At 32.4% G+C, this 21,297-nt stretch overlaps 1 protein-coding gene across 3 annotated transcripts; it reads right to left on the bottom strand.

Moving 5' to 3' along the window:
* Nucleotides 1-1,750: 1,750 nt before the first annotated feature.
* LOC134687419 (calcium-responsive transcription factor-like) lies at nt 1,751-20,884 on the bottom strand. Of its 3 annotated transcripts, none has more exons than XM_063547704.1 (13): nt 20,810-20,884; nt 17,938-18,101; nt 16,942-17,172; nt 16,141-16,280; nt 15,210-15,399; nt 14,041-14,149; nt 13,732-13,869; nt 11,215-11,427; nt 7,228-7,378; nt 6,323-6,467; nt 5,367-5,506; nt 4,113-5,010; nt 1,751-1,977 (listed from the first exon to the last, which is right to left on the bottom strand). In XM_063547704.1, the coding sequence occupies exons 2-13, from the start codon at nt 18,092-18,094 to the stop codon at nt 1,958-1,960; spliced, it is 2,532 nt and encodes an 843-aa protein (XP_063403774.1). In that variant the 5' UTR covers nt 18,095-18,101; nt 20,810-20,884; the 3' UTR covers nt 1,751-1,957. The 3 variants fall into 3 exon arrangements, with proteins under 3 accessions (XP_063403774.1, XP_063403775.1, XP_063403777.1); XM_063547705.1 differs by lacking the exon at nt 20,810-20,884 and adding an exon at nt 20,632-20,793; XM_063547707.1 differs by lacking the exon at nt 20,810-20,884 and adding an exon at nt 20,544-20,564.
* Nucleotides 20,885-21,297: the final 413 nt, after the last annotated feature.

The following is a 21,297-nucleotide window of genomic DNA, read 5'->3' as shown; positions in this document are numbered from 1 at the left end:
CATTTGAAGCAAATCTGACATGGGATAAAATTGTTTATCAAGAAAAGATCTATCTGCCCTAAAATTTTCAGATGAATTGGATTGTTGGTTTGCTGCCCCTGAATTGGTAATTTTTAAGGAAATTTTGCTGTTTTTGGTTATTATCTTGAATACTATTTTAGATAGAGATAACTGTAAACAGCAATAATGTTCAGCAAAGTAAGATCTATAAATCAGTCAACATGACCAAAATGGTCAGTTGACCCCTTAAGAAGTTATTGTCCTTTATAGTCATTTTTTAACAATTTTCATTAATTTTGTAAATTTTTGTAAATTTTTACAAAATATTTATCTCTGTAACTAAAGGGCCAAGTTCATAATAGATACTGAAGAGAAAATTGAAAGTAGCAAGAATGCTCAGTAAAGTAAGACCTTCAAACACATCACCATCACCAAAACAAAATTTTGTTATGAATCCATCTGTGTCCTTGTTTAATATGCACATAGACCAAGGTACACGACACAGGCTCTTAACATGCTTAAGAGCCTCAAGTTTTTTTTGGTCTTTCTCATTTTTCATTTGGTTTGTCAGAGTTATTATCAGAGGTACCAGACTTATAATTTGATACAGTTAAGGTTGTACTTATACGTAGGTCAGGTTAAGAATTTGTGCCAGGCGTATGAACCATACTTGTTTTTTTCTACAATACTGGGTAAAATATCTTGCCTCATAACGCAATTGACACATGTAACGACCATCATTCATATATATATATATAAATATTTATATGTTGTTTGTGCTGTATTTAGACACTTCTACAACAAAATTTGTTTTACATGCACACGTATTAAAATTGCGGTTTTTATCCAAAGCAATCATAGGTTTGAACGTAGTTATCAATTGAGACTGGTATATTTGTTTGACATGCACACGTATAAAAATTGCGGTTTTTATCCAACGCAATCATACCGGGTAGGTTTGAACGTAGTTTTCAATTTAGACTCGTATATATATATCATGTATATATGACTTCAATAGCTTATAAAAGGTCATTTACCAAAATTTAAGCAGATTCTTGATTTTTTTTTCATTTGAATTAAAATCCAAATACTAATGACATGAATGATACTAATGCAAATATAAGGTAAAAATCTAAGTCAACCTTTTCCCACCATTTATTTAAAATTATATATCTAGTAAAAGGAGCTTTATAATCTAACGTATCGTCCTTCCCTACACCCATATCACCCTGCTGTGTCCCTTAGTAATTCTCATATCAAGACTTTAAAATGAGACCAGACATTATCAACAATGTCACAATGTGAGAGGACAAGTTATCAGCAACGTCACAATGCGATAGGAGACGTTATCAAGCTTGCTTTCGTCAAGCGTAAAACTGTCTTACATGTCTTAGGGAGAGGAAAAATTACCATAAATAGAATGATAAACAGATAATCGGGTTTTCTACGTATATACGATGCTAAACTTTTTACCTCGTTCGCTACGCTCACTCGCCAAAAAGGTTCACATTGTGGCTCGCGGCTGATATTTTACGATATCAATGTGTAGAAAACCCGATAATCTATACATATTTTTAGTTTATTTATTTTCTTAACTCATGCGCTCCCGACTTAAAGTATCAATCATAATTCTAGATTTTTCAAATTTCACCTAAATACATCCTTAAGTGATAAACTCTTAGTAATCATCATGCATATATGCTTTATGCTGTGCATGTTGAGAATAATCAGAAAGTAAATAAAAAAATCATAAAATATTTTACTTTAATTTAAAGTGACATAATATTTTCACATCTCATTGTTTTATCTTAAATAGCAATAATTTAAAAGATTATTATGAATCATAATGATCAGAAGCACTTAGAACTGTGTGATCATTATAACATGTATAATGTTTGAATTCTCACAAAAATGTCATAACTGTCATGACTGTAGAACATGTAGAATGTCAGCATGGTCAGGAATCCTCAAGGTTACCTGTAAAATGTAAAAACAAAACATTAACTACTTGAAAATCTTTACTACCGAACTTCCATGAATTAATGATAACCCTTGTCATGCTAAATTGTTTTCAGAAATTATCTAAATTTTTAATATCTGCAAAAATATGCAAATGATATGCAAAGTTGGTCCTCATGTACAAAAAGCGTCAATTTTGATGTTTTTCCATTCTTTTTCTGGACCTGGAAGTCCGAGAGATGCTAAAAGTTGCACCCAACTGTAGTTTACATGTAGAGTTGACCCCAGTGAACACATTTATCACAACAGTTGATAGGTAGAAGGAAAAATGAAACTGATCTGGGTTCATCAGTCTAAAGAAGGTCATTTGAATCAAAAATATTAAAAAATAACTTCGTGTTTCAGACCTCAAAGGTAAGCCCATCCCTCCAAAAAAACCAATTTTGTCCCATTTCAATTTTTGAAGTTCATGTTTGAGCTCAAAATGAATATTAAAAGTGAGAAACATGACAATAAATAGTGTCAGATTGCACACACTATGAATTAAATGGTCTTACGATGGCCTCCAAATGTATGGAGCGCCATTGATGCCAAATAAAGGTGCTTTGGGTACGGCCATAATATTACAAGGGTAAAGCATTGTAAAGTACATTGTATATTCATTACAAAATTTAAACATAAAAATGATTAAGTTATGGAAACATATATTATTTTTAAAAAGATCTGCATACGAAATAAAATGGATATAAAAATAAAAAACACATAACTTTTAAACTGATTTTTTTTTTAATATACAGATGTATGTTCTAAACATTGATAATACATTGCTTATCAAACATGTCAAAGTTTAAAATGTTTCTTGGTAAATGTTTTTGTAATATTTCTCATCTTTTTTTTTATATAAATTAGGTCGTTGGTTTTCCTGTTTGAATGGTTTTACACTAGTAATTTTGGGGCCCTTTTATAGCTTGTTGTTCGGTGTGAGCCAAGGCTCTGTGTTGAAGGCCGTATATTGACCTATAATGGTTTACTTTTATTTAAATTGTTATTTGGATGGAGAGTTGTCTCATTCAATGGCACTCACACCACATCTTCCTTTATCTATATACATGATATATACAAGACTCACACTACAAAAAAATGGTCTTTATGAAATAATATGCAAGCAACTCTATAGGCAATGCTTTAACCTCTTTTCTACAGCTGTACAGAAAACAAATCATTTATATCTTTGAATTTCTTTACTTTTAAATAAAAAAAATTGCTGTTCATCAACTTGATAAAATTTGAAAATTGATCATCAGGAAAGTGACTGAAAGCCAGTTTTGTGAATTGGGAGACTAGACTCATATTTTTACATAAATAAGGCCGTTAGTTTTCTTGTTTGAATTGTTTTACATTGTCTTATTGGGGCCTTTTATAGCTGACTATATACGGTATGGGCTTTGCTCATTGTTGAAGGCCGTACAGTGACCTATAATTTTTAATGTTTGTCATTTTGGTCTTTTGTGGATACTGTGGATTTATTATTATTCATTGGATACCAATTTTCGTGGCTTTCGTGGGTAGAGTCTATCCACGAAATTAAATGTTCAAAGAATTGAAAATTTTCTATAGGCTTGTATGCAGACTTCCGCAAAACCATGAAATTAAATATCCACGAACATGTAAGTTTTCTTTAATCCACAAAAATTGGTACCCACGAAAATAAATGAATCCACAGTAGTTGTCTCATTGGCAATCATACCACATCTTCTTTTTTATAGATATCAATTTTGATCCTCAGGCAAAGCAAGTAAAGGGAAAGGAAAGCAACTTAACACCCCAGTCACATGTTAGCGTGAGCCCTGATGTATATCTATTATATCTTATTATTCATGTATATAAAAACATACACATGTAGCTAGCTATATATATAGTACCAGTACTAGTGTAAATCAAGAATTAAGACAGAAAATAAATAGGCTAAGACATCAGTGATAGAAACTTTATGTCTCTCCTTATTTGGGAAAGTTTATGTCAATTATGATGATACAAGTCTCTAATTTTATAAAAGTATCTTTTTTTGACAAATTTTTAATCTTTTCTGCTGTAACCAGTCCTTAAGCAGTATAATAAAACTAAGAAATTCACAGTAATAATTCAATATTTACCCTGCAATAAAGATTCATCAATGGCCGTCTCCATTTCCTCCTGTGACATTTCTGAACTAATTTGATTAGATTGTACATCTTCATTGTCTTTATGATTTAGTTTTATACTATAATGTTCAAGTTGGGTAGCATCGACATCATCATTTGCAAAAGTAATTTGCATATCTGCGATAGACTGTGGGTTATCAATTTGCATATCTGTGCAATCTGATGATGAATAAGTCAGAGAAACATTATCGTCTGAGGTAATTTGTCCAATTTGAACAGGATGAATATTACCGTTAGAAAAGCTAAACAAGTTATTTCCTACTCCAGAAATTGGTATTATCTGTAATCCATTCACAGAGTATGGTATTTGAATAATTCCACTCATGTCTCCAGATAATGTGTTTATTTCAAGTGGCGCCACCTGTGACGATGTCTCACTTATTTGACTTTCTGACGGTAAGGGATCAATTTGCAAATGAGATGTTTCACATTTTCTTTTGATTCCTAGCTGAGTTGTCTGAATGTTTGTTTGTGATTGAGATTCTGAAATATCAGAATTTTCTGACTTTGGAATTATATTACTTAAATCACTGTGTCCATCTTCACAAATTTGTGATGTATTTTCTATCGAGTTCATGCTCTGATCTAAATTTTCACAACCTATATGTTGACCTAGATGTTCTATTGTATATTGAGAACTAATACCATCTTCTGACTGTAAACTGTCAATGGATAGATTCGGTACAGAATTAAAACTTGTCACTAAACTATCACTTGCACTAAAACTTGGCATGAAATTATCAACCGAGGAAAAACTATTTTCTTCTGTGTTTACATCATTAGTTTCATCAGGTTTTTGATCAGTCAGTATTTTGTCTGATATTGATGTAACTGCTTGGTCAATTTGTTGCTGAAAAGTAAAAAATATGCAAAATTAGTACATTTAAAGTTTAAAGGGCATTTGTTATAAAATTTACCCAGCAGAACATGACATTTGTTACTGGTTGTGGATTAATAATCATGAGAAAGGTTGAATGTCTATATGATGTACTCTTGTATCCAATTCATTTAAAGAAAATGATTGTTTTTTTGGGGGGAATTTAAAAATCTCTTCCTTCCCTCCAATACCTTATTTTATCAGAATAGACTGAAAGTAAATAATTAATAGAAAGTATTTATCTAGAATATCATGTCAAAGACATTTTGTTGAGTGCAGTAATCTTTACAATATTTGAATTATGAATAAGAAGATGAAATTATTTTTACCTGTAGAAGTGATCCTGCTGGGAACATGTTTGGATGTAGTCTTGACAACAACTGAGCAGTCTCAGGGGTCAAGGTTGTATTCACTCTGGTCGTGCCATCACTAAGATGTGTTTCTATTCTAGATATTACATGATGGCCATCTATAAAAGAAATTTAATTTATCAATTGTCATTATTCTAAATAAAAAAATTATATTTATACATTATTCAAAGGGGTCACTCTCTTGGCTGTGTCAGAGCTTTTGTCTGCCTCTTCTTTTGCGGACCCTACTATCAGGTTAATACCTATAGGTTGACGGGACATGCCATGGCTTACCCCAAAATGAAATATATTCATTATTTTGTAATATTGTGGTTATGAAATCACTCCTATAATGATCGGCAACTGGAACGTGAACAAACATTAAGTAAAATCTTTAAAGCAATCAAAATAACTGTTTCCAATCACATGTTTTAAAATTTTTTGATACTTGATTTACTGATGTGATACACAATGTTGAAACATTTTCTACAAGAAAAAGAAAAATCAAAAGTCTGTCAAGTGCTACTGATTGATTGATTGATTTAATTTATTGGTTGGTATTTAACATCACTTTCGACACTATTGTGATATTGCTTGGCAGTCAGTTGGTGAAGAAAGCCAGAAGGGCCAGAGAGAAAATACAACCTACTGTAGAAAAACTGACAATCCTAGTCAATTAAGATTGGAGTCGAGTGCACCTGCCTGGAGCAGGATTCAAAGCCTCTACCTCAGTGTTGACTGGCAAGTGGTACTACGACAACTGGGCCACTACCACCCTTTGTTACAGATTAAAAATGGTTGGAAATTTTTTAATAAAATGGAAGGTGACAAAACATCAACTATTGCTTATTTTAAGGAATATAGCTTAAATTTTCAAGAGGAAAATTTGCATTGGAAAAATTTCTTCTTTACTGATGCTGAAATATCTTAGTTACCTTCACCAGGTTGTTGAGTCAATGTGACAGTTACTGTTTCTGGTACTGGTTCACTGCCGTCTGACCCCCCACCTTGCTGCAACCATAATGACTGGTCTCCATTTGAGTCTCTAGAATTGTCATTTCCAATTATCTCTACATTAACCTACAAACAAAATACAGACACATCTCATTGTCCCTAATTTACAAAGCAATAATTTTAATTTTTTAAACATTAGAATATTTCTACCAGGAGAGCATAATTGCAACTGAATACATATACCAAAGAGAAGAATAGATATATTTACAGGTAGTTTTATTTGTACACAAAATAATAAACACTGCTTTAAACTCTCAAAAGTTCCTTCATCAATTTTGAAAGTTGATTTGTGCTATATTTTGCAACACATAAATGTACATTAAAATCAGTTTTACTAAATATTTCAATTTTTTTTCTGATTTCTCAAAGTCAAATAATTTTACCAGTGGCTGATCCAGAAGAGTGGTTCTAGGGGTTGTTATGACTCTAACAATACAAGAATATAGGCATTTAGCATTGATCAGCAAATGCCAAAAAATTACAAAGCTGCAATCAATAAGATTTTTTTCAGTGTAAAAAAAATCTAGAAACTAATGAATTGTTAAAATGAACAACACTGCTGTTAAATCAGATCAATATCTATTGCACAAATTTTATCAGTTTTAGATTGTTTATCATTTACATGATTTATGCAACCTTGCTTGAATAATACTGTGGATTCATTTATTTTCGAGGGCACCAATTTTTCGTGGATATTTGATTTCATACTTTATATGTTGAAAATTTTAATTCATGATTAACATTACCCCACGAAATCCACAATAATTGGTATCTCACAGATAACAGTAAATCCACATGATCCACAGTATATTGAATGATAACATACCGTAGGTGCTGTTAAAGGCAGTGTCCCGTTTTCTACATCTTTTAATGCCTGATGGATATGATTCTTCAAATCATTAACAGTAGGAAACAATGTCAGGTCATGTCTCTCTGGAACATTACCTCCATGGTATAGATCTCTAGTTACAAAGGCTCTAAAACAAGAATCATATCAGACATGTATTATCAGGTCATGTCTCTCTGGAACATTACCCCCATGGTATAGATCTCTAGTTACAAATGCACTAAAACAAGAATCATATCAAACATGTATTAAATGTATTTGAGACAATAATATTATATTCTGAGGTTCAAATCTATTTAATCCATTCAAATGTGTTCTTGTTTCTTGTTTTTTATATAGATTAGCCCGTTGTTTTTACACCTGTTATTTTTGTGGCCCTTTATAGCTTGCTATTAAATGTGAGCCAAAGATCAGTGTTGAAAACCGTATTAAGGCCTATGAAAGTATAATAATTTAGTTGGTTTACTTTTACAAAAGACTTGGATGAGAGAGTTGTCTCATTAGCACTCATACCACATCTTACTTTATCTAACTAAATGTTTACAAACAAAAACTTTGTAAATAACATTTATTTAAGAATTGAATGCTTCTTTTTGTAAATTTATTGGGGTGTAAAAGCGTTGACCGACGTACATTTTGCATGAAGCGCAGAAGCATGGTCAACGCTTTTACAACCCTATAAAGTTACAAAAAGAAGCATTCAATACTTATAATTACATTTTTTAGCTAGGATCATTAGAACACGATTTCTACCAAGTTTTTGTTTAATTCACCTGTGCACTTTATAGTGGGACCTCGTGTCATCATGAATGATTAGTTTTATTGAGTGATGCAATTGCTTACGGAATAACATGTGATGTGAAATTAGCCAATCAGAGTAACGTATTATAATGAAACATGCATCACATGTAATTATAAGCCATATAAGGTAGTAGGGAGCTAGACTGGATGCTCCAACATGGTAAGCATATCTGGCCTTGCGGTCATAAAACTTTTGAGCACGATTTTTGTACTCGGACTCAAAATCAACCAATCAAATTACTAGATTTCATGTTTCAAGCATGATTTTTGTGCTCTGAGCACTGAACAAAGTTTTATGACTTCAACCCCTGCTATGCATGCATCATTTGCCATGCAATGTTTGTATTCAAGTGATGTCATGATTCATAAGACATCAATATGACAGCAAATAAACAACGAAATAAATTTTTAAAACATTCTTTAAGGTCAACAGTCTCAACAACAAGAGGCTCTCAAGAGCCTGAATCGCTCACCTTAATTCTTTTGGTTAAATCTCTCATCAATGATTATTTTGGCTTTTCAATTTATTTAAATGTTCTTTGGATCATCCTATTTTCTTCAAAGGCAAAAAAAAATCATTTTCTCCTATGTTCTATTTTAGCAATAGGAGCTATGTTTCTTTACATACAAGGAAATAAAATTTATACTAGATACTCTGAAACTTATTTAGCCTAAGTTTAGCTGAAATTGATACAGCAGTTTCAAAGGAGAAGATTTTTTAAAGTAAGTCAACATGATGAACAAATTGTGAAAAAAGTCTTTAAAGGGCAATAACTCCTTAAGGGGTCAATTGACAATTTTGGTCAAATTGACTTATTTGTAGATCTTACTTTGCTGAACATTATTGCTGTTTTCAGTTTATCTCTATCTATAATAATATAATAATATTCAAGATAATAACCAAAAACAGCAAAATTTCCTTAAAATTATCATATTAGGGGCAACAACCCAACAACAGAATGTCTGATTCATCTGAAAATTTCAGGGCAGATAGATCTTGACCTGATAAACAATATTACCCCTTGTCAGATTTGCTCTAAATGTTTTGGTTTTTGAGTTATAAGCCAAAAACTGTAATTGACCCCTATGTTCTATTTTTAGCAATGGCGACCATGTTTGTTGATAGATCAAAACTTCGGATACAATTTATAAACTAGATACCCTAAGGAACATTCAGTTAAAAATTGGAAGTATTTGGCCCAGTAGTTTCAGAGGAGAAGATTCTTGTAAAAGATTACTAAGATTTCTGAAAAATTGTTAAAAATTGACTATAAAGCGCAATAACTCCTAAATGGGTCAACTGACCATTTCGGTCATGTTGACTTATTTGTAAATCTTACTTTGCTGAACATTATTGCTGTTTTCAGTTTATCTCTCAGTGATATTGTTTGGCTTAAATTACTGGAGAATACAGGCTTTTTCCCCTGGAGAAAAATCCCAATTTGAAAGAAAAATGGTTTAAAATTATTCCCAAAAAGACAACCTTTTTCCCAACCAGTGCAGTCTTAGTAGTAATTGTGCATAAGTACAAACTGAAAAACACTCATTTGAATATTTTTCATGCCTAAAATGACTATATGTGCAGATTTAATGGCCTATTTATGTATATTCACTGACAACAAGGGGTCTTATTTCAAATAAGCCTTTACTTCTTGAAAGGGGAAAAATTGAAGTTCCAGTCAAATTTATGGAATAATAGATTTCCCAATTTGATAAAAATGACCCATATTTTCCCAATAAAAAAGGGTAGAGGTAGTTTTGAAAAAAGCCAACAATATCACTGTCTCTATCTATAATAATATTCAAGATAATAACCAAAAACAGCAAAATTTCCTTAAAATTACAAATTCAGGGGCAGCAACCCAACAACAGAATGTCTGATTCATCTGAAAATTTCAGGGCAGATAGATCTTGACCTGATAAACAATATTACCCCTCGTCAGATTTGCTCTAAATGCTTTGGTTTTTGAGTTATTAGCCAAAAACTGCATTTGACCCCTATGTTCTATTTTTAGCAATGGCGGCCATGTTTGTTGATAGATCAAAACTTCGGATACAATTTATAAACTAGATACCCTAAGGAACATTCAGTTAAAGTTTGGAAGTATTTGGCCCAGTAGTTTCAGAGGAGAAGATTTTTGTAAAAGATTACTAGGATTTACGAAAAATGGTTAAAAATTGACTATAAAGGGCAATAACTCCTAAAGGGGTCAACTGACCATTTCGGTCACGTTGACTTATTTGTAAATCTTACTTTGCTGAACATTATTGCTGTTTACAGTTTATCTCTATCTATAATAATATTCAAGATAATAACCAAAAACAGCAAAATTTCCTTAAAATTACAAATTCAGGGGCAGCAACCAAACAATGGGTTGTCTGATTCATCTGAAAATTTCAGGGCAGATAGATCTTGACCTGATAAACAATATTACCCCTGTCATATTTGCTCTAAATGCTTTGGTTTTTGAGTTATAAGCCAAAAACTGCATTTGACCCCTATGTTCTATTTTTAGCAATGGGGGCCATGTTTGTTGATAGATCAAAACTTCGGATACAATTTATAAACTAGATACCCTAAGGAACATTCAGTTAAAGTTTGGAAGTATTTGGCCCAGTAGTTTCAGAGGAGAAGATTCTTGAAATATTTTACGAAGACAGACGACGGACGCCAAGTGATGGCATAAGCTCACTTGGCCCTTCGGGCGAAGTGAGCTAATAAAAAAAGGCTCTATACCTGATGTAAAATTTCAAATTATTACCATAAGTCTAGAAAAAATGTGAATATGAGCAAATATAAAAAATCTGCTATCAACATTATATTCCTATTTTAAAAAAGCTCTTGTCCCACAAACAAGTGCTACAAAGAAGTTATATATCAAGAAGGAATAAATTAAACTAATAATTTGATGATAATCAATCGGAAAAATATCATCACAACTATTTTCTTTTTTTAAACTATGATAAAACAGAAGAAACAATTAAATTTCGTTTTGAAATCAAATTATTATATCAGTAGGTTTAGAATCACAATGTTAAACACAGAGAAAACAATTTGATATTAAAATTGCAACTTAATCAGTCATAACTCTTTAGTTTCAAATGATGAAAATATATAATTTTTATAAACAATTGAAAAAGAGTATAAAAATAAATCATTTAAACCTCAATTGTTTTCTGATGGCATAAACTCTGGTTTCTCCACTAGCTACAAGATCTCTGATTTTCTGAGCAACTCTAGGATCCAGTCTATGTGTTATCTGATCAGAGTCTATCTCTGGCTCTACAGTGTGCACAGGTACAACAGGTTGGATGGCAGGGATAGAGGTCATATCATGGAATTCATGGGCTTTCTCTGTTGGAAGCTGTACATAATATCTGTAAAAAATTATTGAAAAAAGTTTAACTTGACATTGGGTAAAATTGGTCGATTTTGAGGAACAATTACACAACACATTTTATGACAAAAATCAAAACGCTATGTTGGTTCATCTTTATTTCAATTGTGAAAACAATAGCAATTCTAAGCTAAGGCTAATGCGTCTTTGCTATTTACTCTTATTCATTACTAAATCTTGATACTGTATACCATATTGAAAACTCGTGTTGTGTTCACTGATTCCGTTTGAGTTACCTTCCTTTGAGTACAACTTGACATCAGGTTTATAATAAAAGCTCAAAAACATTTAAAACGACCATGTTAGAAGCTGTTATCAATAAATACATTATACATCATTCAACTGAACCTAATCCAATATAAATTTTTATATAACTTTTAATAATTCTGAAAATGAATAAAGCATACCTGCCGAAAATCTAAGTTAATCTAATGTCATTTTAACACATTTGAAGGTTGCTGTTTTGAGTTATTCAGACTATAATTGGATGACCAAGAGAGTATGGTCAAAACTGTGCATTATGTAAATCGCCACCTTGACCACAAATCTAGAAAGTTGGCAATGACATGAATTTAAAATTCCTGTTGATAAATGAGGAATATAATTAAGGAAGTTGATCTATAAATAAAATTGGCTATTCATTGAATGCAGGAGGCAGTTACTAGTAATTTTATCCTTCTAAACTATTAACATGTACCACCTGAATTTAGGAATAATCATACAAGGTTATCATGGAATATTTTGAAAAGATTTAATCCCAGCAATATCTCTTTTGGTTTTTATACCTCCTAATGTTCCTACATATTTGTACATCCATGGGTTTCAAAGGTAAGGATTAAATTTGCTCAGGTGTAAGATATCTCAAGTGAAAAGGACATACATGTCCAAATGGAGGAGAAACTCATTTCATTGGTGCATACAAAAAGATACGATTGTACTATTTTGTATTTTGGAAAATTTTGTCCCATTAAATTGATGACTAGAGTTTTTATATTACTGTGCTATATCATTCTGGGTATATTTTATTATTTGGGGTTCTAGATTTATATAGGCAGGAATTTATTTGATATATATAGGAACATTTAACAAGCCGAGCAAGTAATGAAAAGACTGATCAAAACATCCCAGTTTTGTTTTTAAGGTTACTTCAGGAACATATATATATTGACGGGACTTGACACTTACTAATTGTAGTCAATTTTATCGTCCAGTCATAGGTAATAAAGATTAGATAGGGAAACAGACATGTGTAAAATACGGACTCGCTATTATCCTAATAAATTCTGATAATATCAATAAAATGTCATTCAAACTAGTTTTATAGTGATGCAAGAGTATAAATCTTGTATTCTGTCACTTCAAATTTGTTAAAATTGCATTCATTTTATCACAGAATGATACAGAATGTAAACAGGATAATAAAAAAATGGCGGCAATTGTCACGATGATTCTCAAATTTCCAAACAATTATAAATCATTTAAATAAATCCAACTTATTTTGGTAATTTTATATGACAAAACTTTTACTTAATGATAAAACTTGTAAATTTATTTATGATTAGAGTTATGTGGTTAATTTTTTTAGCAGTTCCGATATTTTTTCAGTCAGACGCTACCAAAATCTATAACTCTAGGGGAGTACGAGATTTCTTCAATTTTATACTGAAAAGCCTGTCAGACTCATTTCCCGTTAGATATACTGTTCCAAGGTTACTTTAATAATTTATTTTAAAGTTAAGGTTATAAATTTGGTAAAATTATAAAATATTGGTTCATAATAAAAAAACAACTACAGGCATTTTCATTCATTATGATTTCCAGAATAAAAAATGGCTTACTTGTTTATTGCTGATTAATAATAGGACAGTCAAGTCACAATGAACAAGAATGTGTCCTTAGTACATGAATGCCCCACTCACACTATAATTTCCTATGTTCAGTGGACCGTGAATTTTGGGTAAAATCTCTAATTTGGCATTAAAATTAGAAAGATCACATCATAGGGAACATGTGTACCAAGTTTGAAGTCGATTGGACTTCAACTTCATCAAAATCTACCTTGACCAAAAACTTTAACCTGAAGCGGGACAGACGGACGGACGGACGAACGGACACACAGACCAGAAAACATCATGTCCCTCTACTATCATAGGTGGGGCATAAAAATATACAGATAGGGTGTAATTAGTTATAAAGTGGCTTCAATCTCTTTGGGACTTGTAATAGGTTAACAAGTCCTTTAAAATCAATTCTGATTATTCAATTTTTCAATTTTTTGGTGTACCTTTCTTGTCCAAATCCATTAAAACCACTCTGTTTCAATTCATGGAAAGCTCTATCCATTTCCATCTTCAATGTCTTTTTATCTAGATTCAAATCTACTGAAAATTCTGGAAACTTCTTTACTCTTTTCACATAAATCCTGATAAAGAAAAAGATTTTTTTTTTAAATTACTTTAAATCTGTGCGCATAAATTAAGCCATAATTTCAGAAAAATATAATTTTGCATAGTTTACATATCACGAAATAGTTTGATGCAATTTGACTTTTGTAAAGAACAGATTTTCACAATAGTTTGATTTAAGAACATACCTTGCAGGGCAGGTGAGTTTATAGTCTCCTGAAGCATTGGTCTCTTTTTTATGTGGATTACCCTTCCTCCGAGGCCCATACTGACACTCCATCACAACTGCTCTACTTCCTAAAATATATATTTGACATCATCATTACTATTGTTTAAATTTTCTGATATTTTAAAATAGAATTTAGGTCTGTTTAAAAAGAAATTGGTCTCTATTAGTCCTTCTATATCCAAACTTATGACTTGATTGCGTACAACTCATCATTATAGATCATGTCACGAGTATAACATACCATATGTATTTTGTTGTTTTTCCCTTTATAAAGGTTTAACAATACTATACATCTTGTTTTATCTAGGGAAACATTCAATGTGTACAGCAGTAGGTATTTTGAAGATGTATTTTCTGGATCCACAATCTTGATGTATACATCATTTGCATGAGGAGCCTTTAAAATTGTTGTTATTTGGTGCATTTTCGTGAATCACTACCACTCTAGAGGCAATTAAAGAATTATTAAAGAAAGTGTTGAAAACCCTTCAAGCCTTTGGTGATAAGTATAAATTCACTTTTAAGTATATAGGATGAATTTTATAACTGATCTTTAAATCTATCTTATACTGATTTGATTTGATGTTTGAACACCACTTTTAAGCACCGCTTTTGGGCTATTTCGTGTTGGCCAGATTTTATTGGTCGAGGAAGGCGGAATGCCCAGAAAAAAACAGGACCTTCCATAGGATATCTGACAATACTAGTCAATTTAGATTGGAGTCAAGTGCACCCGCAGAGTTCGAACTTACAACCTTAGTGTTGATTTACTAGTGATTACAGAAATAAGTAATTAGACCACTCTGCCACCAAGGCCTCTCTTTTTTATACTAGAACATCTATTATTCAGCATTTAAGAAGGAGGGTAGGAGGGGTCCCGATCCCGAAATCTCGAGCTTAAAAACACGAAATCCCAAAATCCCAGGCTTAAAAACATGAAATCCCGAGGTCCAGAAATTCGAAAAAAAGAATTCCAGGATCCCGAAAGGGTCAATCCAGAAATCCCGAGCTTAAAAACACCCGATCCCGGAGTCCTGATAAAGGTCCAATCCCCCCTCATTAAATATAAAATTAGTACAGAAAGACTATGATAATGTCATACAGTAACTGAAAAAAAAATCTAGTTACCTGTATTAACAAACGGTATACCATCCATAGGAACATACTGTGATTTCCACATTAATCTAGTGGAAGGTTTGGCTGGACTGGGTGATTGTCTGGTGCCCCACAGACTCTGTGTTTGTTGTTTGTGGAAAGTCAAAAGGAGATCAAGATCCATGTCACTTTCGACATATCCTCTGTAATAATCTCCAATTTTCTAAACGAAAAAGTCATAAATATTGCTTAGGATTGTTTGAAGAAAAAAGTTATAAAGGGTTCTGCAGATACCTGTGTTGTGCATGCAATTACTGCTGTTAAGTGTATATGAGTAATGCTGACTGTAAAATGTAAGTCCATTTATTTTATAAAAAATATATATAAACAACCTCTCCTTTAGATTCTATTTCTTGATTGAGAATATTGGCTTCTGTCCCAAGTTTCATAACAACTCATGAAGGTCTAAAAGTTTAAAATGTAAAAAAATAATTATCCTGGACTCTCTGTAAATGTAAAAAGCAAATCAAAGTGCTTTTTAGCAGTGAAAGGTACAGATTGTTTTTATCTATAAGTGGAAAGTAAAATTAAATATTCCATTGTATAAAGCATGGGTTACAATTCTGGACAAAGGAAGATAACTCCATTTGGTAAAGATGAACTATAAATGACATCATTAATATCTTCAGATATAAGATTCCTGCACCTTGCAAAAGTAATGTAATTTTCTTGACATTTTTGTAAAACATTGTTTGGTATCTGAGCATATCTTGTGAATTGAATAGAGAGTTGTCTCATTGGCACTCATACCACATATTCCTTTATCTATTTACAAGTATATCTGGTTTTCAACCTCCTAAACATGGTGCTATGAATAAAAGGAGATGCCTAGGTGGCTGCTTTTCAATTTATTTTACCAGTGCACTGAATGCTGGGCTAACTTACACGGGTAACAAATTATTACCTCACAACACCTTATTCTCTTGGCCCATTCTGGAGCATCAGCAGGAAGTGGCATCATCTCAGGGACAGGAGGGGGTGGCATCAATACACTGTCATCTGATGTTGATGGGGTCACCTCGTGAGAACTCCCTTCCTCCAAACCTGTCAATCAAAACTATCAATATATTTATATTGTAGCTTTTGTGTATGAATCATATGATCCTGTTCTACAACAGTATGTGTATCTTCCATACCCGTAGCCACAGGACACTTGTACTTGAAAATGCAAGCGCTATTTATGCAATGATAAGCAGGATTTGTGATTAGAACAAAACAATAAGCAGGACCTGAGATCAGATCCTGTAAATGAGACCCAAACTTATGTGTTTTTTTTCATTTTGTAGGTAAAGTATGCATTCAATTTCCATGAAGTGCAGATGGTTCATAACTTTGCATTGTGTACTAGCCATATTAAATATGACTGCTGAAGCATGCCTTTGGTGCAGGATTTTCTCGCTGCATTGAAGACCCATTTGTAGCCTTGACTGTTATCTTCTCCTTGGTCGAGTTGTTGTCTCTTTATGTGTTTTATCATTTTGTATGTAAAGTATGCATTCAATTTCCATGAAGTGCTGATGGATCATTACATTACATTGTGTGCTAGCCATATAAAATATGCCAGCTGAAGCACGCCTTTGGTGCAGGATTTTCTCGCTGCATTGAAGAGCCATTGGTGGCCTTCAACTGTTAATTGCTCGTTGGTCGAGTTGTTGTCTCTTTGACACATTCCCCATTTCCATCCTCAAATTTATTTTAACTATACCTTGAAGTTGAACTTCTGACTTTCCATGATGGTCCACATTTTCATCCCCTACTGTTATAATTGTAGCAAGCTGCCATCTTGTTGAATCTGAATTTCCTGCAGATAGTATTTCATTAGGATTGTTGAGTGTGATAATCTGTATGCCTTCTGGATGACCAATCGTCAGAGCATTCGTGAGACTGACAGGGGAAGATAATAAACCTTGGATTGTTGGGTTGGCTAAACTTGGAGCTAAAAAAAAATAAATACAACTATTCACAAATAAATTTTACCCTATGCAAATGATGAAATTGTTTTTAACATACTGCTGACTTCTTTTCAATGAACACTAGAAAATTGATAACCAAAAATAAAACTTCTTCTTATTGTATCCCTGTTCAAACTGCAGTTCATTCTGCTAGAAAAAGCATTTTTTTTTTATTTCTAATAATGATGACAACAATGTTAGATAGAAAATAGAGTTCAATTAAACATTCATCCAATTTGATTTTTTTTTTATTAAAATGATAATCCAGTATCAAATACAGCTTTATCAAAATCTTTATTCTTTCAAAATGATGTTGTACGTATTTCTCCCAAGAGTTGAGTATAAGTTGACATTTGAAATGTTTTTACCAGATGGTTTCATTATTTATACCATGTATTAAAACATTTACTTCATGCATGTAGTTTCTACATTGAACAGCAAAATTTTTGTTCAAAAGAACTCCATCATTTGCCCACTGTACAATTTGGAAATTAGTATACTATGGCGTTCATTATCACTGAACATGCTGAACTAGTATATATTAGTTTAGGGGCCAGCTGAAGGACGCCTCCAGGTGTGGGAATTTCTTGCTATATTGAAGACCTGTTGGTGACCTTCTGCTGTTGTTTTTTTCTATGGTCGGGTTGTTGTCTCTTTGACACATTCCCCATTTCCATTCTCAATTTTATTCAAACTTCCTGTAACATGGTAACATGTCTTATATTCATTTAGTGAAAGTTAATACTTACCTAAAGACACATGTAATGAATCTGGATCTAAGCTGGATATTTCCCCATCAGCTACTACTAATCCTGAACTGGAATCAGATATTGAAGATTGGCCTGAAGGGTCATAGACTGAGGAAACAAGGTCAGTTGATGAACTGACCACATCCAGTTCTGTCATGTTCTACCTGGGAAAAAAATCAATTCTTTTTAATCATATTTTGAGTTTAACAAATTTTTTTTTTTCAAATTGCTTCCTCATTTTGATCAATACTACTTATTTCCCTAAGTTAACATACAATGACATATAAAAAAATGGAAAATCTTTATCTAATAATCACTAAACATTAACTGTCTGAATTATTTGAATATCACATTAGAACTTTAATCTGGTGTGTTGAATTTGTAATCATGTTATCTATGTATTACTAAGTATATATGTATAAGCAGGACATTGTAAAATAAAATTAATCCACTAAAAAGTTGAAAACTTTTAATTGAAAGAATTAAGTAAATGTCAATGATTTCATGTTGAAATTTTCAATAGATAGTTTTGGTATAGTTCGCTGTGAGCCAAGGCTCAGTGTTGAAGACCTTACTTTGACCTATATAATGGTTTACTTTTATAAATTTGGCTTGGATGGAGAGTTGTCACATTGGCACTCATACCACATCTTCTTATACATGTATCTTTAACCTTTGTACTTTTTTTTCAAATGTATTTCATATATAAATCATGATAATGATTTCACAAGTCTACTCATGCTAATTTGAATATTGAAAGCTTCAAAATAATCTATACATTTATATAATGACTAAAACAGAGACTTTACACAACTCCAATCTAGGTTTGAGCTAAAAGGTAAATTAGTTTGAGCATAGAAATAATTTCATGTCTAACTTACATGTATGCAAAGTGCAGACATATTATGAACATAAAAACTTGCAATGCAGTGTACAATACAACCAGCAGATGCATGCAGCTGCTGGTGGTCACTTTAATTCAACAATGATGTCAAAACTTAAAATACTTGATGTTACTTAAGAACTAGACTAGAGATAAAGGATACAAAAAATACAGTTAAGTTTGCCTTTTATATTGACTTACATCTAGAAATTGACAATGAGTTGAAAACGAAACTTTAGGACTTAATATAGATGATTTTAGCTTCCCAATTGAGAACTTTCTATTTCTATGTAGCAACATACCAGCAGCCTATGCATAGAGATTCCAGGGCTTATATTTTTTATCATGATTTCCTTGATAGAGGATTGCTGTTCACAAGGAAGCTATTAAACCAAGAGTTTCAAATGGCGAAATAATGGAAATTGAATTCTATGGACACCATCACAATGTGGTGAACCGTAACGAAATATCGGTTTCACAGATGATAATCATATTGCATATATATATGTGTCTTATGTCATAACAACAATCCCGCTCCCTTTCCGCAAATGTGACCTAAACTTTTTATCAGGTTTGTGATAAAAATACCAACATGACAAAAGTGATATAAGGAGGCTAGCAGAATCTGCTTACTCTTGGAGCACCATATATTTTCCCATTTCTAGGTGGGATTCATGTTGATTAGTCTTTAGTTTTCTATGTTGTGTCTTGTGTTCTTTTGTTTTTCTGTCTTGATTTTTTTTCCTTTTTATCAGTTGTCAGTTTTTTTTTTAACTACGAGTTTGAATGTCCCTTTGGTATCTTTCACCACTCTTAGTTTTACAGTCATACGTCATGTGTCCGGAATCACTTAACCATATCCACACAGGCGGAATCCTTTAGTTGGATTTTTTTTTTTTTTATATATATACATCATGGATTAACAGACATTTACATAAATAATCTATAGTGGCACATAACAAAGAAACAAAAAAAATAAGCATAAGCAAGCAAAAAAGAGTAAACAAAAATAACTAATAATATGACATGATATAACGGAATATGGATGAAGTATAACATTTTCATAAAAGAATATATAGTGATAATGGAAATTACATTTCAGGCACATCTAGGGGTTCCAGTACATGTTATAATCTTTCACACTCATATTTTTTGAGAAAATATGTTTTTCTAAAAATCAAATTTTCTTTGATATAGTTTTTAAGTCCCTCTATGAGGTTTTTCCTCTCGCATCTTTGATCTGTATATAAAAAACTAGTAAAATGACTTAAAATGACTTATAAAATAACTAGTAAAATGTAGTTGGAAAAATTTAGATGATTATAAGAGGAATCACTGAACCATGACTGCACCCTTTGAAGGATAAATTTTGGAGCCACCACTGATTCTGATCAGAATTTGAATAAAGGGAGGGGGCACTGGGAGGGGGTCAAAGTCTGGAAATTTATTGCTACTACAAAATCTATGCAGTAGCAATAACTGTAGCTCCATAAGCCCACCCACCCCCACCCCCTATTCCGCCTCTGCAATCGACCAAGTTGTCATCCACTCCCCCTTCTGCATGAAGCTGAGACTACTACAACACTGTGCTATGGTAGTCTCAGCATGAAGAAAGCAGAAATTTGACCCCATTATGCAAAACAGCCATATGTTTCTGTCCAGAGACTGAAAACATTTCTGTTAATTGTAAACAACTAATCAGAATAAATCCAGTGCTTTTTACTTTAGAAAAATATGTGATTTCCGTTTCGAAATTATCCCCCATCCCCGGACTGATCAAGCTGAAAAGAAAATATATTTTATTTTGTAACCTTCCGGTTTACTTGACAGATTATGTTGCACAAAACTGCGTGTCTCGGTGAAAATAATCAGTTGCATTTTAAATGTATTTGTTATATCCTTTAAAACTCGTTCTGAGTTTAAGGACAATATTTGGTGACAAACTGAAACTACAACAATGAGGCAACGTTGTGAGAACGAGTCACAAACCTCGAAATCATTGACTGGACCTCGTCCTGATAAATATGGCGACCAAAATGAGGCATAAGTGACGTATACGCACTCGCAAAAGTGGGCGTGTCTGTCGTGAGTGTTATTTGCGCGGGAACTTTTGATTTTTAGAATTGCATTGGATTTTTTCAGGACAAAATATTTCTTTACTTATTTCATATAAGAATACATATATGTAAACAGTAAAGGGATTTAAAAAAAAATCATAATGTTGAACATAAATCTTTTCCAAGACCTACATTGTATGAACAGAGACAAACATGAATATTTTGAATACCTAAGACCCCTCACCTGAGGGCTAACTATTTTGAAACAGAAGAAGGAAACATAAAATAAGGAAAAATAATTATAATATCAAAGATTATTTTTTTTAAAGGATAGGGGTACATGCTCCAAGCTCCCGTGAAAAAAACCCACAATAATTGCGTTATGTAGATACCTCAGGTTGTCTCTTTGACACATTCCCC

This window comes from Mytilus trossulus, chromosome 10 (assembly GCF_036588685.1).
Source record: "Mytilus trossulus isolate FHL-02 chromosome 10, PNRI_Mtr1.1.1.hap1, whole genome shotgun sequence".
NCBI classification, from domain to species: domain Eukaryota; kingdom Metazoa; phylum Mollusca; class Bivalvia; order Mytilida; family Mytilidae; genus Mytilus; species Mytilus trossulus.
The sequence above is the reverse complement of the archived record's forward strand: the minus strand, read 5'-3'. Positions and strand labels throughout refer to the sequence as shown.